Below are 18,055 nucleotides of genomic sequence, written 5' to 3' on the forward strand. Positions count from 1 at the left end.
ACTTTGGTCGGTCTTGGAACAATTTGTGTGTTCACAAGTCCAGTACTGCCCTTTTTATGGGTTATCCTGTTTATGGGTTATCCAGATTGTCTGTATTAGCTACCCATTCCTAATTGCTGTGTAAGGATGATGTGAAGATTTAATCAAATCTCTAGTCCCTTTAATATTGTTAGCATGAATTCTGAATTGTTGAACCAGGGACAGTGATACAAAGATAAATGTGAGCTTTCACATTCTTTTTTAAATGTTCCAGAGACATTTGGTTACGGAATATCTGCACTGCACCTCACCATTATATTTTCTTCTGATGCGTGAAAGAATCATCAGCTGTTTTACATTAGTTTATGACCAAATCTAATGTTCATGACCACTAAATGAAATTTTTTTAAAAATTGTTACCTATTTGTTCAAAGGTACTTCACTGAGTATTTGATGTCACAATCATTTATACTGATATTAGCAACTTGAGCATCTGAAAAATGCCAGATCTGATATTGCTATGTGGTCAGCTCCAAAATTGCATGATCAGTTAAAAAGGTTTGTATGTTATATATAGCAGCATGTAATGTGCTAGCTAATTACAGGGTGGAAAATAACTTCACATCGACGCTTTATGTTGCATGCTGATTGGATTTGGGCTAAGGTGTTAATATGTGCTGAATTTGCACCCACACTGCAGTATTTCCGAAAGCATTCTCCAAAATGCTTGCTGGATTGTTTATAAAGGTGCTCCTTGTCTTTATGCTACAGAAACAAATAAAGTGGCATTTGTTTTCTTTCTAGGGGTTGGTGGGATAGAGAGTGAGGCAGTCATGCTTGGCCAACCAGTCACGCTGACTTTACCTGAGGTAGTCGGATGTAAACTGGTGGGGACCACAGACCCTTTGGCTACTTCAATCGATGTTGTTTTAAGTGTAACAAAGGTAAGAGAATTTCTGGAATTTTTCTTTTGCACATTGTAATGTTAATTAAGCATGAAAGAAGATGATTGATTTTTGTTAATTTCCTTCCCAAACACCACCTAGCATCTCCGGCAAGCTGGAGTTTCAGGAAAGTTTGTCGAGTTCTTTGGCCCAGGGGTGTCTCAACTATCTGTAGCGGACAGAACAACAATAGCAAATATGTGTCCTGAATATGGTGCAACTGTGAGCTTTTTCCCAGTTGACGAGGTTACGTTAAGGCACTTAAAACAGACAGGTGAGAGGGACTGGAAAATTTATACAATCTTTCAAATGTCACGGGCTTTTTCTTTGCATTTTTAAAACTTTTTTTTCTTGAACAACAGGTTGTAGTGAAACAAAGCTTGACGCTGTGAAAACCTACTTAAAAGCTGTGCAGCTGTTCAGAAACCATCAGAATCCCTCAGAAGACCCAGAATATTCACAGGTGATTAATTTTGGTAGGAAAACCAAACAGAGGGAATTTAAATTAAAGGATTTTGTTTTAAAGTTGTCAGTGGGACTGGGACGAAATGATTGATCAGTGCATTGAGTATAAGAGTTAGAATGACATGTTGTGGCTGTACAGGACATTGTTGAGGCCACTTTTGGAATCCTGCATACAAACTTCTTTGAAAAGATGGTGTTAAACTTGAAAGGGTGCACAAAAGATTTACAAGGATGGTTCCTGAATTGGAGGGTTTGAACTGTTGGGAGATACTGAATCGCTTAGGGCTTTCTTCCTGGAGCATCAGAAGATGAACTTAGAGATTTTAAAATCATGAGGGGGTTGGATAGGGTGATGTTAAGAAAACAGTTACAAAACCAGAGAGAAATTGGCAACATGAGCAGTTTAAAGGGAAAAGTTTGGTATTAAATGCCACAAAAAAAATCAGAATTCCTATCAAACTCAATGGATTTGATTTGATGTGATTTATTGTCATGTGTACCTAAGTACAGTGAAAAGCTTTGCGAGCAATACAGGCAGATCGTCGGATGAAAAACACTTGGACAGACCGAGGTCTACAGGTTATACTGCATAGACCATGTGCGAGGCAAAAACAACATTAACAAGATCAACATTATTTGCAATTAGAGAGTCCATTCATCAATCTAATATCAGCAGGGAAGAAGCTATTCTTGAACCTGCTGGTGCATGTGTTCAAGCTTCTGTATCTTCTGCCTAATGCAAGAGGTTGTAGGAGAGCATTACTGGTGTGGGATATAATCTTTAATGTAGTTAGCAGCCTTTCCACAGCAATAAGAAGTGTAAATGGAGTCCAGAGATGGAAGTTTAGCTTCCATGGTGGCCAGGGCTGTGCACAAACTTCTGTAGTTTCTCCCGGTCTTGGATAGAACAGTTGACGTATCAAGATAGTTGCACCGGGCAGTATGCTTTCTGTTGTGAATCTGTAGAAGTTGGTGAGGTTCCTTATGGATATGCCAGATTTCTTGAGCCGCCTGAGGAAGAAGAGGTGTTGTGCCTTTTTGACCGTCATATCTATGTGGGAGGTCCAGAATAGGTTGTCGGTTATTGTCACTCGTATGAACTTGACGCTCTCAACCCCTGCTCTGTTGATATAGATGGGGATATGTTCTCCTTTCTTTCTGAAGTCAATGATCAGTTCTCTAGCTTTGCCGACATTAAAAGAGAGGTTGTTATCATTGTACCACATTACCGAGCCCCCTCTCTCCTTTTCTGCATTCTGACTTATCGTTGTGATATCCGTCCTACCACAGTGGTGTCAGTAAACTTGTAAATGGTGCTCATTTAGAATTTGGCCACAGTCTTGTGGGTGTTCAGAGAGTACAGTAAGGGGCTGAGAATGCATCCTTGGGGCCTCCAGTGTTGAGTTTGATCGTAGAGGTGGTGCAGTTGTTTATCTTCACTGATTGCGATCTATGGGTCAGGAAGCTGAGGATCCAGTTGCAGGGGGCAGGCTGAGACCTAGGTCTCGGAATTTTGAGATCAGTTTGGAGGGGATAGTGGTGTTGACCCCTGCCACTTCTGGCAAAGCCTAAACAACGTAACAGGTTACAAAATGAAGCAAAGCAACATAGCAGACAAAGACATATACCTCCTCGATGCACTCAGTAAAGCAGAATGGTAGCGGAATAGATGCAGGCACAATGTTTCATCTGGTTATGGGGTCTAGAACAAGGGACATAGTCTGAATAACGGATGGACCATTTAGGACTGAGATGAGGAGGAATTTCTTCATGGAGCAGGTGAATCTTGGGAAGTCTTTGCCCAGTAACTGTAGCGACTCAAGTCATTGAGTATATTCAAAACACAGATTGATTGTTAGACATTAAAGGTATCAATAAATTTTTAAACTGTGGATGTAGGTTTGCTCGCTGAGCTGGAAGGTTCATTTTCAGACATTTCGTCACCGTATGAGGTAACATCTTCAGTGAGCCTCCGAATGAAGCACTGGTGCTATAGCCCGTTTTCTGTTTATATGTTCGAGTTTTCTTGGGTTCAAAATACAGGAAATGATGTTACCACAGGAAATAATGTCACCAATTCACGCAAACTCAAACCTATAAATAGAAAGCAGGCTACAGCACCAGTGCTTCATTCAGAGGCTCACTGAAGATGTTACCTAGTATTGTGACGAAACGTCTGAAAGCGAACTTTCCAGCGTCAGAACGTCAACCTGAGTTACAAGTCTTCTCAAAACTAGCTAATTTTTAAAATGTATTTATTCATGAGCTGTCACTGGCAAGGCTATTAACTATTACATGTCCCTCATTGACTTTGAAGAATCATAGAATCCCGTACAGTGTGGAAACAGACCATTTGGCCCAAAGTCCACAGTGACCCTCCAAAGAGTAACTAATCCAGACCTGTTCCCCTCCTCTATTAATCTACATTTACCCCTAACTAATGTGCCTAACCTATAGATTGCTAAACACCATGGGCAATTTTAGCATGGTCAATTCACCTAACCAACACTACTTTGGATTGTGGGAGGAAACTAGAGCACTCGGAGGAAACCCACGCAGACACCGGGAGAATGTGCAGCCTCCACAGGCAGTTGCTCGAGGCTGGAATCGAACCCAGGTCACTGGCGCCGTGAGGCAGCAGTGTTAACCACTGAGCCAATCCCAGTGTGCCACCCTGAAGTCCTGGTCTGCTGCCTTCTTAAACTGCCAGTTTAAATGCTATAATTATATCAGCCTCCACCGCCACCAACAGCAGTTCATTACATACATGCACCACTCTCTGTGTGAAATAGTTGCCACTTAGGTCCCTTTGACATCTTTGCCCTCTCAACTTAAACCTATTCCCTCTAGAATTGTACTTCCCTACCAGTGGGAAAAGACCTTGACTATCCACCCTATTCATATCCCTCGTGGTTTCATAAGGTCACCCCTCAGCCTCTGATGCTCCAGGGAAAACAGCCCCAGCCTATTCAGCCTCTCCCTATAGCTCAAATCCTCCAACATCCCTGTAAATATTTCTGAATCCTTCCAAGTTTCACAACATTTTTCCTATAGCAGGGAGACCAAAATTGAACACAGTATTTTAAATGTGTCCTAACCAATGTCCTGAACGGCCTCAACATGACCTCCCAACACTCAAACTCAGTGCACTGACCAATAAAAGCAAGCATACCAAGTGGCGCCTTCACTGTCCTGACTACCTGTGACTCCACTTTCAAGGAACAATGAACTTGCACTTCAAGGTCTCTTTGTTGGGCACACCCATAAGCAGCCCATAATATATAGGTATATCCACAGTGCTAGAGGGTTTTCACGATTTTGATATGGGGATGGTGTAGAAGATCAACCATGAGCTAGAGAAGCCATTTGACTGTCTCCCAGTTCTAATTCATATATTCCTGTGTCCCAAACTTTTTATTTTACTCGCCCCTATTGTTTATTTTTGTGTTGCTGATCAGGGCAGCTTGGAGTCAGATATTTTGTGTCAGAATTGGGGTTTTTTCTGAATATATTGGTTTCCATTGAGCATTGTGGAACAAGGCTTTAATGTAAAGGGTGTATCACTCAGCTCTGATAACTGTCTGAAGTGTAAAACAGACAACTGTGAAATATCAAACTGTATGCAGATCTCTGTTGGAGATTTTGGAAGTATGAAGCAATTGCACAAAATGTGATTCTGCCTGCTTTGTCTGTTGATGTTTGTTGTTTTAAGGCTGGCCAGTGTACACTGACCTCTTCTGTATCCATTCCTCAGGTTATTGAATTGAATCTGTCAGGTATTGTTCCATATGTGAGCGGTCCAAAACGGCCACAGGACAGAGTTATGGTAAATGAAATGAAGAAAGATTTTCAGAACAGCCTGAATGAAAAGGTGTGTATGCCTGTAATTATTAAAGATCTACCAAACTGCTGTGTTTTAATTCTTGACGTGAATCTTGTGAAAGGTCACAAAGCAATTTATTTCATTACTTTGTGAAAATAAAGGGGGCATAAGAAAGTTTATAATGCAGTAAATCTTCTCAGAACCAATACAAAATTTGTGTCATTCAGTGAAAAAGGAAGTTTGCAGTCCACACCATAACGAAGCTGTATGTTAAAAATAGACTTCTGTTGTAAACTTGTTCAGCACAAATGGCTGTTTATTCATTGAGTCACTCCACCTAGGACCCGCATTATCACAGACCTGTTTTAGTCCTTCTCACAGAGTGAGGAGGAATAGTGAACAGTATAAGTTGCACTCTGGAGCTGGGTGTTCAGACATGGTTCCTGCTGACGTAATCTTATTTAACAAGAAAATTTAAAATTTGACTTAGTCCTTTGAATACTGAATGGTCTTTGGCACTTTAACCTTTTGTTAGCTGCCATAAGTTTGTTGAAATTCAATAAGATACTAAGTTGATCTCAGCTGGAGAATTGTGTCCAGGGGTTCTGGTGCCGCTCTTCAGGAAAATTAGGAAGGTATTGCAAAGAAGTGTTCAAAGGGTGAGGAATTTTAGTTTTGGAGATAGATTGGAGAAGCTGGGACTGTATTCCATTTAAGAGAGAAGGGTGAGAGGAGATCTGATTGAAGTTTTGAAAATGCTAAGGGGTTGGGACAGAATAAATATGGAGAAGATGTTCCTGTTCTTGAAAAGATTGAGGACAATAAGGCACTGACTCATTGTAATTGGTAAAAAAACCAAAAGTGATTTGAGGAAAAAGTTGTTAACGCAACAAGCAATTAGGATCTGGAAGGGACTTCTCAACTGGGATGGGCATGTTCAAGCGTAACGAGCAGGAGGCTGGAAGAACACAGCAAGCCAGGCAGCATTCGGAGGTGGAGAAGGCAACATTTCGGGTGTAGGTTCAAGTGCAGCATTCAAAAGGAAATTCGATGTTTATTTAAATGGGAACAATGTGGTGAGTTACTAAGTTGCTCAGTTAGGTCCTGGTAAATTCAGATTGAAATCTGAGTTCTAGCTTTAACTAAAGCAAAATACCGCAAATGCTGGATGTAGAAAATAAGACCAGAAAGTGCTGAAAAACTCTGTAGATAAGGCAGCATCCATGGAGATAGGAGCAGAGTTAATGCTTCAACTCAATGAACTTCCATCAGAACCAGCCCTGTCTGCAACAAAATTGGAACAGTGCCTGTGATGGGAATTAGTTTTGCTCATTGTTGAGGTTAGCCGTTAGGAAATACCTGAATGGAAGATTATTCTTTGAGCTTGAACTAAACTTCACTGGAGCAGCATTAGTGGCTAAAGACCGGGTTCTTGTTGGGTAATGTAGTTTGTCTACAACTTCAACCTTCACTCGGAGATCCTCAGAATCCTGTCATTGAGTGGCATCCAGTCTGAATTGAAAATGCAGTCTATCTGACAATGCCATTCCACAATACTCTCCTAGTTACTGACTTAGTTTTGACAGGCATCAATTTCAGTATCCATCTCTGCTGAGTTAGCTGGTCTCTACTTGACTGGCGGGTGGAACACTAAATTACTGTGATGATGTATCTATTTTTATCCATTTTGTAGGTCAGGTTCGATGTTTAGCCATGAACCTTTTCCTCTCTTTTCCCACCAATTCCCTTCACCCCACCCAACCCTACCTGCCTTCCCAAAAAAACAAACTCACACAGCTTAGGCATTTGATTGATAATTGCCATTTGTAATTGAGACCCATACATAATAGGAAATAAACATTGTTCTACAAGTTTAATCATTCAATGGAGACAGAGTGAGGAATGGAACTAGTCTTCTATCTCCTAAATGACTCTGTATCTATGTTAATACCCACTGGTAATCTATTGACACTCTGTAAGGGGCTTCAAGCATAATTGGAACAACAATATCTAGACATTTATTACCTTATAATAACTACAGTTGTAAGGTGTAGTAAATCTTAAACTGCTTAAAGCATATTGTCTGTATCAGATACAAAAGTATATAACTCTGTGCCATTTGTTTCAGTTTATGTGTAAATGCTTGCTGTATGTTTTATGCAGGTTGGCTTTAAAGGGTTTCAGATACCTCCAGAAAAACAGAAGGAGGTGGTTGCAATTGAATTTGAAGGGAAGGATTATAAACTGGCCCATGGTTCTGTTGTCATTGCGGCTGTAATAAGCTGTACGAATAATTGTAATCCATCTGTCATGCTTGGAGCAGGTAAGGGTATATACTGCTGTTCAAACTTGTTATTAAACATTGCCCGTGCATTTATTTCATTTACCAGATTGAACTGTCTCCAATTCAAGAAGAATCCCGGCAGATTGGAAATAGCTAATTAATACATTTCTTGAAGAAATGAGGGAATCAAAAAGCAGCAAGCGATAGGATGACTAGCCCAATTTCAGTCATGGAGAAATTGCTAGAATCAGTTATTGAGGAGCATATGGCAGGATCCGAATGTCATTAGGTAGAGTCAGCATGATTTTGTGAAAGGCAAATTGTGTTTAAATTAATCTGTTAGAGCTTTTTGAGGAAGTAACCAGCAATGTGGACAAAGGGAAACTTTGTAGATGTAGTGTGCTTGGATTTCCAAAAGGCATTCGACAGGGTGTCCATCAAAGAGTACTTACAAGCTTGGATCACATGCTATTGGAATAATATACTAACATGGATAAAGGACTTGTTAGCCAATTACAACATGCAAGAGTACAGCACAGGAACAGGCCCTTGGGCACGCCATGCCTGTATCAACCACGTTGCCATTCTAAACTAATTTAATCTGCCTGAACATGGTTCGTATCCCTCGCCTTCCTGCATTTTCATGTGTCTAACTGCCTGTTAAACATTATTATTGTAATGCTTTCTATCACCTCCCCTGGCATCATGTTCTATGCACCATCTACACTATGCGTAAAAAAAAAATGCCTCGCTCATCTCCTTTACCCCTATCATTTCAAACCTATACCTTCTACTGTTTATCATTTCCACCCTGGGAAAAAGGCTCCAACTACCTACCGTATCCATGCCTCTCATAATTTAATGCACTTCTATCAAGTCCCGCTTTACCCTCCATTACTCTAGTGAGACAATCCATATTTGTCCAACCTCTCCTTTTAGATAATACACTCCAATCTAGACAACATTCTGATAAACCTCTTCTGCACCCTCTCCAAAGTCACCTCATCCTTTCTGTTGTGTAGCAACGATAGTGATTGTACTGAGGTCAGCCAGTTGGGCTTCATAGAATAAGAGTTCCATGATTGGGGCTGTTAATCTGGCCTAGTCAAGGATCCCTGGCTGACATAAAAAGTTTGTGTCTGGGATACTGGTAATCTCTTGCCTGACTCTGTATGAGGCAGTACTGTACTCAGGGACTGTTCATGTGTAAAGAGTGACTTGTGATAGGATACTGGCCACTGAAGAGTTATTTGAGTGACCAGCACTGTATACAATATTCCTAATATGGCCCAATTAAAGTTTTACATAGCTGCAGTATGACTTGCAAGTGTGCTGTATGCTTCCTTCATGACCTTATCCACTTGTGTTGCCACTTTCAGGGAGTTATGGACTTACACCCCAAGGTGTCTCTATGTTTCAATGCTCCTAAAGTTCCTGCCAATTAGTGTATACTTTTATCTTGCATTTGACCTCCCAAGATGCATCACCCTCACTTGTCCAGATTAAACTCCATCTGCATTTCTCCGCCCAGCTTTTCAACTGGTCTGTATCCTTGACAAACTTCCTCACTATCCATAACACCAATTGTTGTCATCTGCAAATTTAATCAGACCATCTCCATTTTCATTTAAATTGTTTATTTTGAGTTACCAAAAAAGAGAGGTCTAATAACTGATCCTTACAGAACACCATTGGCCAAAGCCCTCCAGTCAGAAAAACACCCTTTCACAGCTGCCTTTTATGACCAAGCAAATTTTGTATCCAATTTCCCAACTCACTATGAATGCCATGTGGCTTAATCTTCTGTATCAGCCTATTAGAGGGACATTGTCAAATGCTTTAGTGAAGTCCATGTAGACAACATCCACTGCCCTGGGAGCAAGTAAGGACAGCAGATGCTGGAGATCAGAGCTGAAAAATGTGTTGCTGGAAAAGTGCAGCAGATCAGGCAGCATCCAAGGAGCAGGAGAATCGTCGTTTCGGGCATAAGCCCTTCTTCAGGAATCTGGCCTACCTTCGTCAATTATGGATTCTGGGTAATTCAAGATGGAGGATAGGAAAAGTTTTTGCCTGTAACAGCTGCTCCTTTTTTTGAGGTATTTTACTTGCTGGAGGTGATGTTCACGAATTCCAGGAGCCGCAATTACTGTTTTTATATGCTGTTGCATTGTTTTGGAACTTTGGAAAAAAAAAGTTAAAACAGCAGTTTTAAAAGAGAAAAGAACAGACAAAGGAAGCACAGGGTGAGATCAGTACAGGAGAGAGAGAGAAAGAAACTGACAGACCAGTGAACCTGCACAGTTACAGCCTTTGCAGTTTGAAAGATATAAAAGAGACCTAAGGGGCAACTTTTTCACGCAGAGGGTGCTACGTGTATGGAATGAGCTGCCAGAGGAACTTGTGGAGGCTGGTACAATTGCAACATTAAGGGACATTTGGATGGGTATATGAATAGGAAGGGTTTGGAGGGATAAAAGCAAATTACTGCGGATGCTGGAATCTGAAACCAAAAGAGAAAATGCTGGGAAATCTCAGCAGGTCTGTATCGAGAGAAAAGAGCTGACGTTTTGAGTCTATCTGACCCTTTGGAGGGATATGGGCCAGGTGCTGGCAGGTGGGACGAGATTGGGTTGGGATATCTGGTTGGCATGGACAGGTTGGACCGAAGGGTCTGTTTCCATGCTGTACATCTATCTCTCATTACCTTTATCACTTCCTCAAAAAACTCAATCAGATTTGTGAGACAAGACTTAGGGGGAGATAAAGTAATGCTGACTATCCCTAATAAATCTATTCTTTTCCAAATGTGAGTAAATTTTGTCCCTAAGCATCTTGTACAATAATTTCCTTCCCAATGATTTAAGGCTCACCTACCTATAATTTCCGAGATTATCCATATTACCTTTTTGAACAAAGGAACAGCATTCACTATTTCTGATTTGGAGATGCTGGTGTTGGACTGGGGTGTACAAAGTTAAAAATCACACAACACCAGGTTATAGTCCAACAGGTTTAATTGGAAGCACGCTAGCTTTCAGAGCGACGCTCCTTCATCAGGTGATAGTGGAGGGCTCGATCGTAACACAGAATTTATAGCAGAAATGTACAGTGTGATGTAACTGAAATTATACATTGAAAAATTGATTGTTAAGCCTTTCATCTGTTAGAATACAGTGATAGTTTCACTTCCTTCATGTGTAAATCACAAAACCTTTTTTAAAAGTTGCATTCTCGGTTTAGCTATTAACAATGGTGATAGCTAGACAATATGTTGAAGATGTTAGACCTCTGTGTTCTCTGTCTATGCCATGATGTTTAGATTGATTCTAATCTAAAAAGTGAGATAACAGAGCTTTACATAAATTCATGCAGTTTTTGAGCTCCGAGTTCTACATGAATGCGTGCAGTTTTTGAGCAAAGTACAATGTAACTCTGCAAGTACAAATTCACCCAACAAAATATGTGTGCATGTGGGTCTTTGTCTGTCTGTGTTTGTGTGTGTGTGTCTGTCTGGGGTGGGGGTTGTGTGTGTGTGTATGTATGCGCGGGCGCGCAGTGAGTGTAGAGTGTCTTAGGTCTGTGAGGGGGTGCGTGTGGGAGTGTGTGTGTCTATAAGGGTGTGTGTGGGTATCTGTGTGCGCGTCGGTGTACCTGTGCCCGTGTGTATGTGAGTGTGTGTGTATAGGAATATCTGTGTGTGTGTGTAGTGCAATGGTGATCACCTATAATGTGACATGAACCCAAGGTCCCGGTTGAGGCCCTCCCTATGGGTACCGAACTTAGCTATCAGCCTCTGCTTGGCCACTTTCCTCTGCTGCCTGTCCCGAAGTCCACCTTGGGGGATGGTCACCCGAAGGTCCGAGGCTGAATGTCCTGGACGACTGAAGTGTTCCCCAACTGGGAGGGAGCCCTCTTGTCTGTTGATCGTTGTGTGGTGCCCTTTCATCCGTTGTCGTAGCCTTTGCTCGGTTTCCCCAATGTACCATGCCTCTGGGCATCCTTGCCTGCAATGTATAAGATAGCCAGCGTTGGCTGAGTCACATGAGTACCTGCCATGCAAAAGGTGGGAGATGTTCCCATGCTTAACAGTGGTATCTATGTCCACAGTCTGACACGTCTTGCAGCATCCACCGTGACAGGGTTGTATGGAGTTGTCCTGAGAGCTGGGCAGTTTGCTACGAACAATGATCTGTTTGAGGTTTGGCAGTTGTTTAAAGGCAAATAGTGGAGGTGCAGGGAAGGTCTTGGTGGCTAACACCACCAGGGGGCTAACATCTTCAACATATTGTCTAGCTATCACCATTGTTAACAGCTAACCTGAGAATGCAACTTTAAAAAAAGGTTTTGTGATTTACACATGAAAGAAGTGAAACTATCACTATTGTAACAGATGAAAGGCTTAACAGACAATCAATTTTTCATTGTATAATTTCAGTTACATCACACTGTAAATGTTTGCTATAAATTCTGTGTTACGATCGAGCCCTCCAATATCACCTGATGGAGCATCACTCCGAAAGCTAGTGTGCTTCCAATTAAACCTGTTGGACTATAACCTGGTGTTGTGTGATTTTTAACTTCACTATTTCTAGTCTTCTGTGACCTCACCTTTGGTTAAAATGGATACAAAGATCTCTGTCAAGATACCAGCAATCTCTTGTCTTGTCTCCCTCTGTATCTTAGGATAGATTCCATCAGGCCTTGAGGACTTATCTACCTCAATGTCTTTCAAAACATCCAGCACCACCTCCTTAAATATCATCCTTAATTTCAACTTGCCCTAGAATATCATCATACCCCTCCTTAATCTTACTGTTATCTATTTCCTTTTCCTTGGTGAATACTAATGCAACGTACTCATTAAGGATCTATCCATTTCCTCTGGCTCCACACACACATTCTCTCCTTTGTCCTTGAGTGGACCTACCCTCTCCCAAGCTACCCTCTTGCTCCTAATATATGTAAAAAATGTGTTGGGACTGTTCTTAATCCTACTCGTCAATTACACTTCATGGCTCATTTTAGCCCTCCTAATTCCTTGTTTAATTCCTTTCCAGCTTCCTTTATATTCCTCAAAGGCCTTGTCTGTTTCAGTTTCCTAAACCTTACAAATACTTTTTTTTCTTTTTGACTATACTTTCAATATTTCTTGTCATCCAGCGTTCCCAAATCTTGCCATCCTTATCATCTATCCTCTCAGGAACATGCCAGTCCTGAACTCTGATCAACTGGCCTTTAAGATTTACTTTTAGACAGCCACCTCTTAATCTAATTTCTCTAATTCCCACCTAAAGCTATTGTACTTAGCCCCCACCCCCATTTAGAACTGTCACCAAAGACCAGTCTTATCCTTATTGATAACTATCTTAAAGCTTGCTGAATTGTGATCACAGTTTCTGAATTGCTCTCCCACTGAAACTTTGATCACCCAGCCAGGCTCATTCCCCAGTACAATATGGTCCCTTCCTGAGTTTTGACTATCTACGTGCTGTTTTAAGAAACCCTCTTGAATTCATCTAAGAAATTCTGTCCCATTTTAAACCCCAGGTACTGAGAGAGTCCCAGTCAATGTTGGGGATGTTAAAATCACCCTGCTTTTTTCATCTGCTTACATGTGTGTTCTTGTATTTCCCATTGACTGCTAGGCTGCCTATAGTATCACCCCATCATAGTGAATATAACTTTTTTATTCCAGTGTTCTACCCATACAGCCTCGCTTGATGAGCCCTTGAGCTGTTCTCTAAGTCCAGCTGCAACATTCTCCTTAATCAGTAATACAACTCGCACACCCTTTTACACCTCTCTCTCACACCTGAAACATCCAAATCCTGGAACGCTGAGTGGCCAGTCCTGCCCTTCTTTCGATAATAGTAACAACATTGTAGTTCCATTGACTAATCCAGACCTTAAGCACATCTTCCTTACCTGTTATACTCATTGCATTAAAATAAATACACTTCAGACCGCCAATCCTGCCGTGTTCATTAACCTGGCCCTGTTGTTCTTCCTATTAGACTTGGCTTATAATATACCTATGTTGCACATGCTGACCTACTGCTATGGTTTCCACCCCTCTGCCACACTTAGTTTAAGCTCTCCTGAGTGGCACTAGTAAATCTCCCTGTAAGGATTTTGATGACACTCCAGTCTAGATGTAACCTGTCTTCGTTGTACAGGTTCCTCCTGCCCTGGAAAAGATCCCAATGATCCAGGTATTTGAAACCCTTCTTTCTGCTTCACCTCTTTAACCATGCATTCAACTGCGTTATCTCCTATTTTCTGGCCTTACTAGCATGCAGCACAAGGAGTAATACCAAGTAATCACAATCCTCGAGCACCAATATCCTTGCAGGGAGGTTTGCTGTGTGACTCATAAGTGTTAAAATTGTGTAGCAAGATACTTTAGGCAATTGTGTTGGGGCCCAGAGCTCTACGTCAATATGTGCACTGATAGAGGCGAAGGTAGAGGTTTTCACGTAATAGACTTACTTGACTTAATATGACTTAATAAAAGGTTGAAAGTAGAGATAACTGAATGTTTTTTGCAGTTGGCAAGCTGAGAGTGGTGGAGTGCCACAGGGATCAGAACTTGAACCTTAACTGTTTCCAATCTAAATGAAAACAGTTGGGTGAAAGGGCCAAATGTGTGATCGCTAAATCTGCTGATGACACCAAGATAGGAAAGTAAATTGTTAAGAAGAGGCAGAGAGTCTGCAAAGGTGTACAGACAGGTTAAATGAATAGGCAGAGTTCAGATTTTTCCATAGCTGGGGAGGTATCCAGAACATAAGTAAGTCTGAGTAGAAGGATGAGGGGGAATCTAATTGAAACTTACGGAATACAGAACAATCTGGACCGAGTGGATGTTGGGAAGATGTTTCCATTAGCAAGAGAACCAGGACCTGAGAGCACAACCTTAGAATAAAGGGAAGATCCTTTGGAACAGAATTGAGGAGAAATTACTTCAGCCAGAGAGTGGTGAATCTGTTGTAATTCATTGCCACAGAATGCTGTGGAGGTTAAGTCATTGAGTATATGTAATACAGAGATAGATAGTTCTTGATTGTCAAGGGAATCAAAGATTACAAGGAGAAAGCAGGAGAATGGGGTTGAGAAAGTTATCAGCCATGATTGAATGGCAGAGCAAACTCAATGAACCGAGTGGCCTAATTTCTGCTCCTTTGTCTTATGGTCTTATAGTACGGTGGGATCTGCATGTCTTTGTGCATAAATCCCAAAATCAGTCATTATCTTGTCAGTAGCCAGTTGGCATATTCAATCTTGATAAGCACTTTTGCCTCCGAGTCAGATGTTGCCGGTTGAAGTTTCACTCCAGGGGCTTGAATACAAAATCGAGGCTGGCACTCCTGTGCAGTACGGGGGTATCATATTGTCGGAGGTGCTTTGCTTTGGTGAGACTTTAAAGAGAAATGCTGGATAGTGGAAATCTGAAATAACTGCCGGATACATTGACGTTTGGCAGCCTCTGGACAGAGCAACAGAGTTAACCTTTCATCAGACGTTTCAGTGGATGCACCCTTCGTAAATGTTTTCCTGGAGCTATATAAAGGTTCATTGGGGTGGGAGGGAGAGATCTTCAGTGTCTCAGTAAATATATATGCCTCAATCAGCATCATTACATCAGGCTTTCTGGTTAATTCATGGAGCCATACAGTCATATAGCATGGAAACAGATCCTTTGGTCCCACCAGTCCATGCCGAATATAATCCCAAACAAAACTAGTCCCATTTGCCTGCTCCTGGCACATATCCCTCAATTTTTTGTATTCATGTACTTATCCAAGTGTCTTTTAAATGTTGCAATTGTTTCCACATTCACCACTTCCTCAGGAAGTTCATTCCACACGCAAACCACTCTCTTTGTAAACAATTTGTCCCCATGTCTTTTTTAAAACTTTCTCCACAAACCCTAAAAATGTGCTCCCTCATCTTGAAATCCCCTATCCCATGGAAGAGACACCTACCATTAGCCCTATCTGTACCCCTCATGATTTTATGAACCTCTATAAAGTCACCTTTCAGTTTCTTACATTCCAGCAGAAAAGTTGCAGCCTATCCAGCCTTTTTTTAAATAGCTCGAACCTTCCGTTCGGGCAACATCCTGATAAATCTCTTCTGAAATCTCTCCAACTTAATAGTATCCTTCCCATAACAGCATGAGCAGACTGGGCACAGTACTACAGATTTGCTGTTTATTAGAGCTTGCTGTGCACAAACTGACCGTCATGGATGAACATATGAATTTGGAGGAGAAATTGATCATGCGGCCCTTCAAGCCTGAGATAATAGCTGATTTGTTTGTATTTTGAATTCTATGTTGTCATGCCTCTCCATAACCTTTGATTTCCTTTGCTGACAATGTATCCACCTCTAGCATAAAATGACTCAGTGACCCTGATTCCCACCTTTGAGTCATGCTTCCTACTTTACAGTGATTGCCTCAAGAAGTATTTGTTAGATTCAAAAATCTCTGAGGTATCATGTGGATGAAAAAGATGTTATATAAATGCAATTTTTTTTAACTTGTAATTGACACTCCTCACTCCGGTTACATTATAAGCATAGAAATTAGGTCCCCTCTTCCTAAAATGCAAACTGATTCAAAGTTCAATTGTTTCCACCAGGTTTACTAGCCAAAAAGGCCATTGAGGCAGGCCTGTCTGTTAAACCTTACATCAAGACCAGCCTGTCTCCCGGAAGTGGGATGGTGACATATTACTTGAATGCCAGTGGTGTACTGCCTTACCTGCACAGTCTTGGGTAGGTGCTTTCAAATGCTCAAGGCTAATGAAATAAAGGTGATTCTGAATTAATTTCCTGTGTTAAAGTGAGCAGAAACTAACTATTTGTGTTATTCATGGTAGTTCGAGTTCACTCTCTCAATGTGTACTTGGGTCCATTGTAACTTTTATAACTTCAAACATACATTTCATTGCTCTGAGAGAGAGAGAGAGAGACATGATATTGTTTATAAATGTCAGAAGTACTGAACACTATATTCGAATCAAGTTCATGCAGGGAGAACAGAATGATTAAGCTGCAGCTAACGTACAAGAATAAGGTGGTTTAAGGTTGAATGCAGAGTCTTCCCCCTTCCCCTCCCCTTTTTCACAAATGGACACATTCGAGGAATAACATTCTTCTCTTCGGTCTGTACATAACACATCTGTGGAAATTCAATGCACATATCATTTGTTGAAAAACTGGTACTAGGCATTGATATAGTACTGGCAACTTATATGTATAAACCATCCCAATGACGAAACAGTTATGCATCAATTGGGATGGATGATCACTGACGCTTCTGCAATGGTAATTGTAATGTGTGTTTTCAAAGGATAAGCAACATTTGTCTATTATTTTGAAATAGGTTTGAAGTTATCGGCTACGGCTGTGCTACCTGCGTTGGGAATACTGCTCCCTTGCCAGAATCAGTTGTTGCTGGTATCCAAAAGGTAAAATCTGATGTTTGCTTAGTTTAAATGTTATTGCCCCACGGGGAATAGCCTTTACAACAGTGGATGATATTCATCTACTGAGATCAAATTTCCAAATGTCACTTAAGACCTCCTTAATGATTTAATTGTACATGGAAAAAATGTGCGATATTATTAATAACATTTGGAAATGTTTGTGAACTAACATTGAGGAACAAGTTCCCAAGAATTTTCAGCACTTTTAAAAGTTTAATTATTCTAGTTCCATTGAGTCTCTGTGAAGGTGCAAGTACATCATTATTGTTACAGTTACCGCATCTGGATCGCTTACTACTTAAAATCTGAAACTCCCTCGGAAGTTGCTCACTTCTAAAGTTTAAACTGTTTTCCATTCTATCGTTTTCTGCTCTGTTGGTGTGTTTATATGCAAGAAGATAGAAAGTTTGTTCAGTTACTGACAGAGTTTCTGTCTCCCTCCCTTTTCTCGCTCCCTTTCCGTATGCTACAGGGTGACCTTGTGGCATGTGGAGTTCTTTCTGGAAACAAGAATTTTGAGGGCCGTCTCTGTGACTGTGTTCGAGCCAACTACCTCGCCTGTCCTCCATTAGTTGTAGCATATGCCATTGCTGGCACAGTTAACATTGACTTTGAAAAGGAACCTTTAGGTGAGTGTTTGATCAACTGGTGGATCTTTGCCCATTAAGTTCTTTGCCTTTAGTTAATTTGAATAAAATAAGCTTAATACTTTGCTGTTACTTTCAAGGTGTAAACGTTGAAGGGAAGGCAATCTACCTGCGTGATATTTGGCCCAGCAGGGAAGAGATCCATCAGGTCGAGGAACAAGAAGTGATCCCGTCCATGTTTCAAGAACTGAGAGTAAAAGTAGAGGTTGGTCAAATCATGGCTGAACTATTCGGGTCAGGTGAAAATCCAAGAGACCCTGATTACATAGTAATGAGGAGCAGATGTCTGTCATTCGACTGCTTGAGCTTGGTTCTTCATTTGATAAATTTCTGGCTGATCTGATTGTGAGCCAAATCGAAGTGCACACCCCTCATTTTTGATCCTTGCACAAGTGGAAGCAGACCCCTCATGATTTTTA

The 18,055-nt window shown here is 41.1% G+C and overlaps 1 protein-coding gene across 1 annotated transcript in view; it reads left to right on the forward strand.

The window, feature by feature from the left end:
• The window catches only part of ireb2 (iron-responsive element binding protein 2), a 65,937-nt gene that overhangs the window by 31,454 nt on the left and 16,428 nt on the right, over positions 1–18,055 (forward strand). Inside the window, exons 8-16 of the mRNA XM_060853735.1 lie at positions 784–923; positions 1,026–1,197; positions 1,286–1,386; positions 5,143–5,259; positions 7,375–7,534; positions 16,141–16,276; positions 16,887–16,971; positions 17,462–17,618; positions 17,717–17,841. Of these exons, the coding sequence (XP_060709718.1) occupies positions 784–923; positions 1,026–1,197; positions 1,286–1,386; positions 5,143–5,259; positions 7,375–7,534; positions 16,141–16,276; positions 16,887–16,971; positions 17,462–17,618; positions 17,717–17,841 (1,193 nt within the window). The remainder of the gene's footprint in view (positions 1–783; positions 924–1,025; positions 1,198–1,285; positions 1,387–5,142; positions 5,260–7,374; positions 7,535–16,140; positions 16,277–16,886; positions 16,972–17,461; positions 17,619–17,716; positions 17,842–18,055) is intronic.

The sequence above is a fragment of the Hemiscyllium ocellatum genome, chromosome 42, assembly GCF_020745735.1.
Source record: "Hemiscyllium ocellatum isolate sHemOce1 chromosome 42, sHemOce1.pat.X.cur, whole genome shotgun sequence".
Classification (NCBI taxonomy): domain Eukaryota; kingdom Metazoa; phylum Chordata; class Chondrichthyes; order Orectolobiformes; family Hemiscylliidae; genus Hemiscyllium; species Hemiscyllium ocellatum.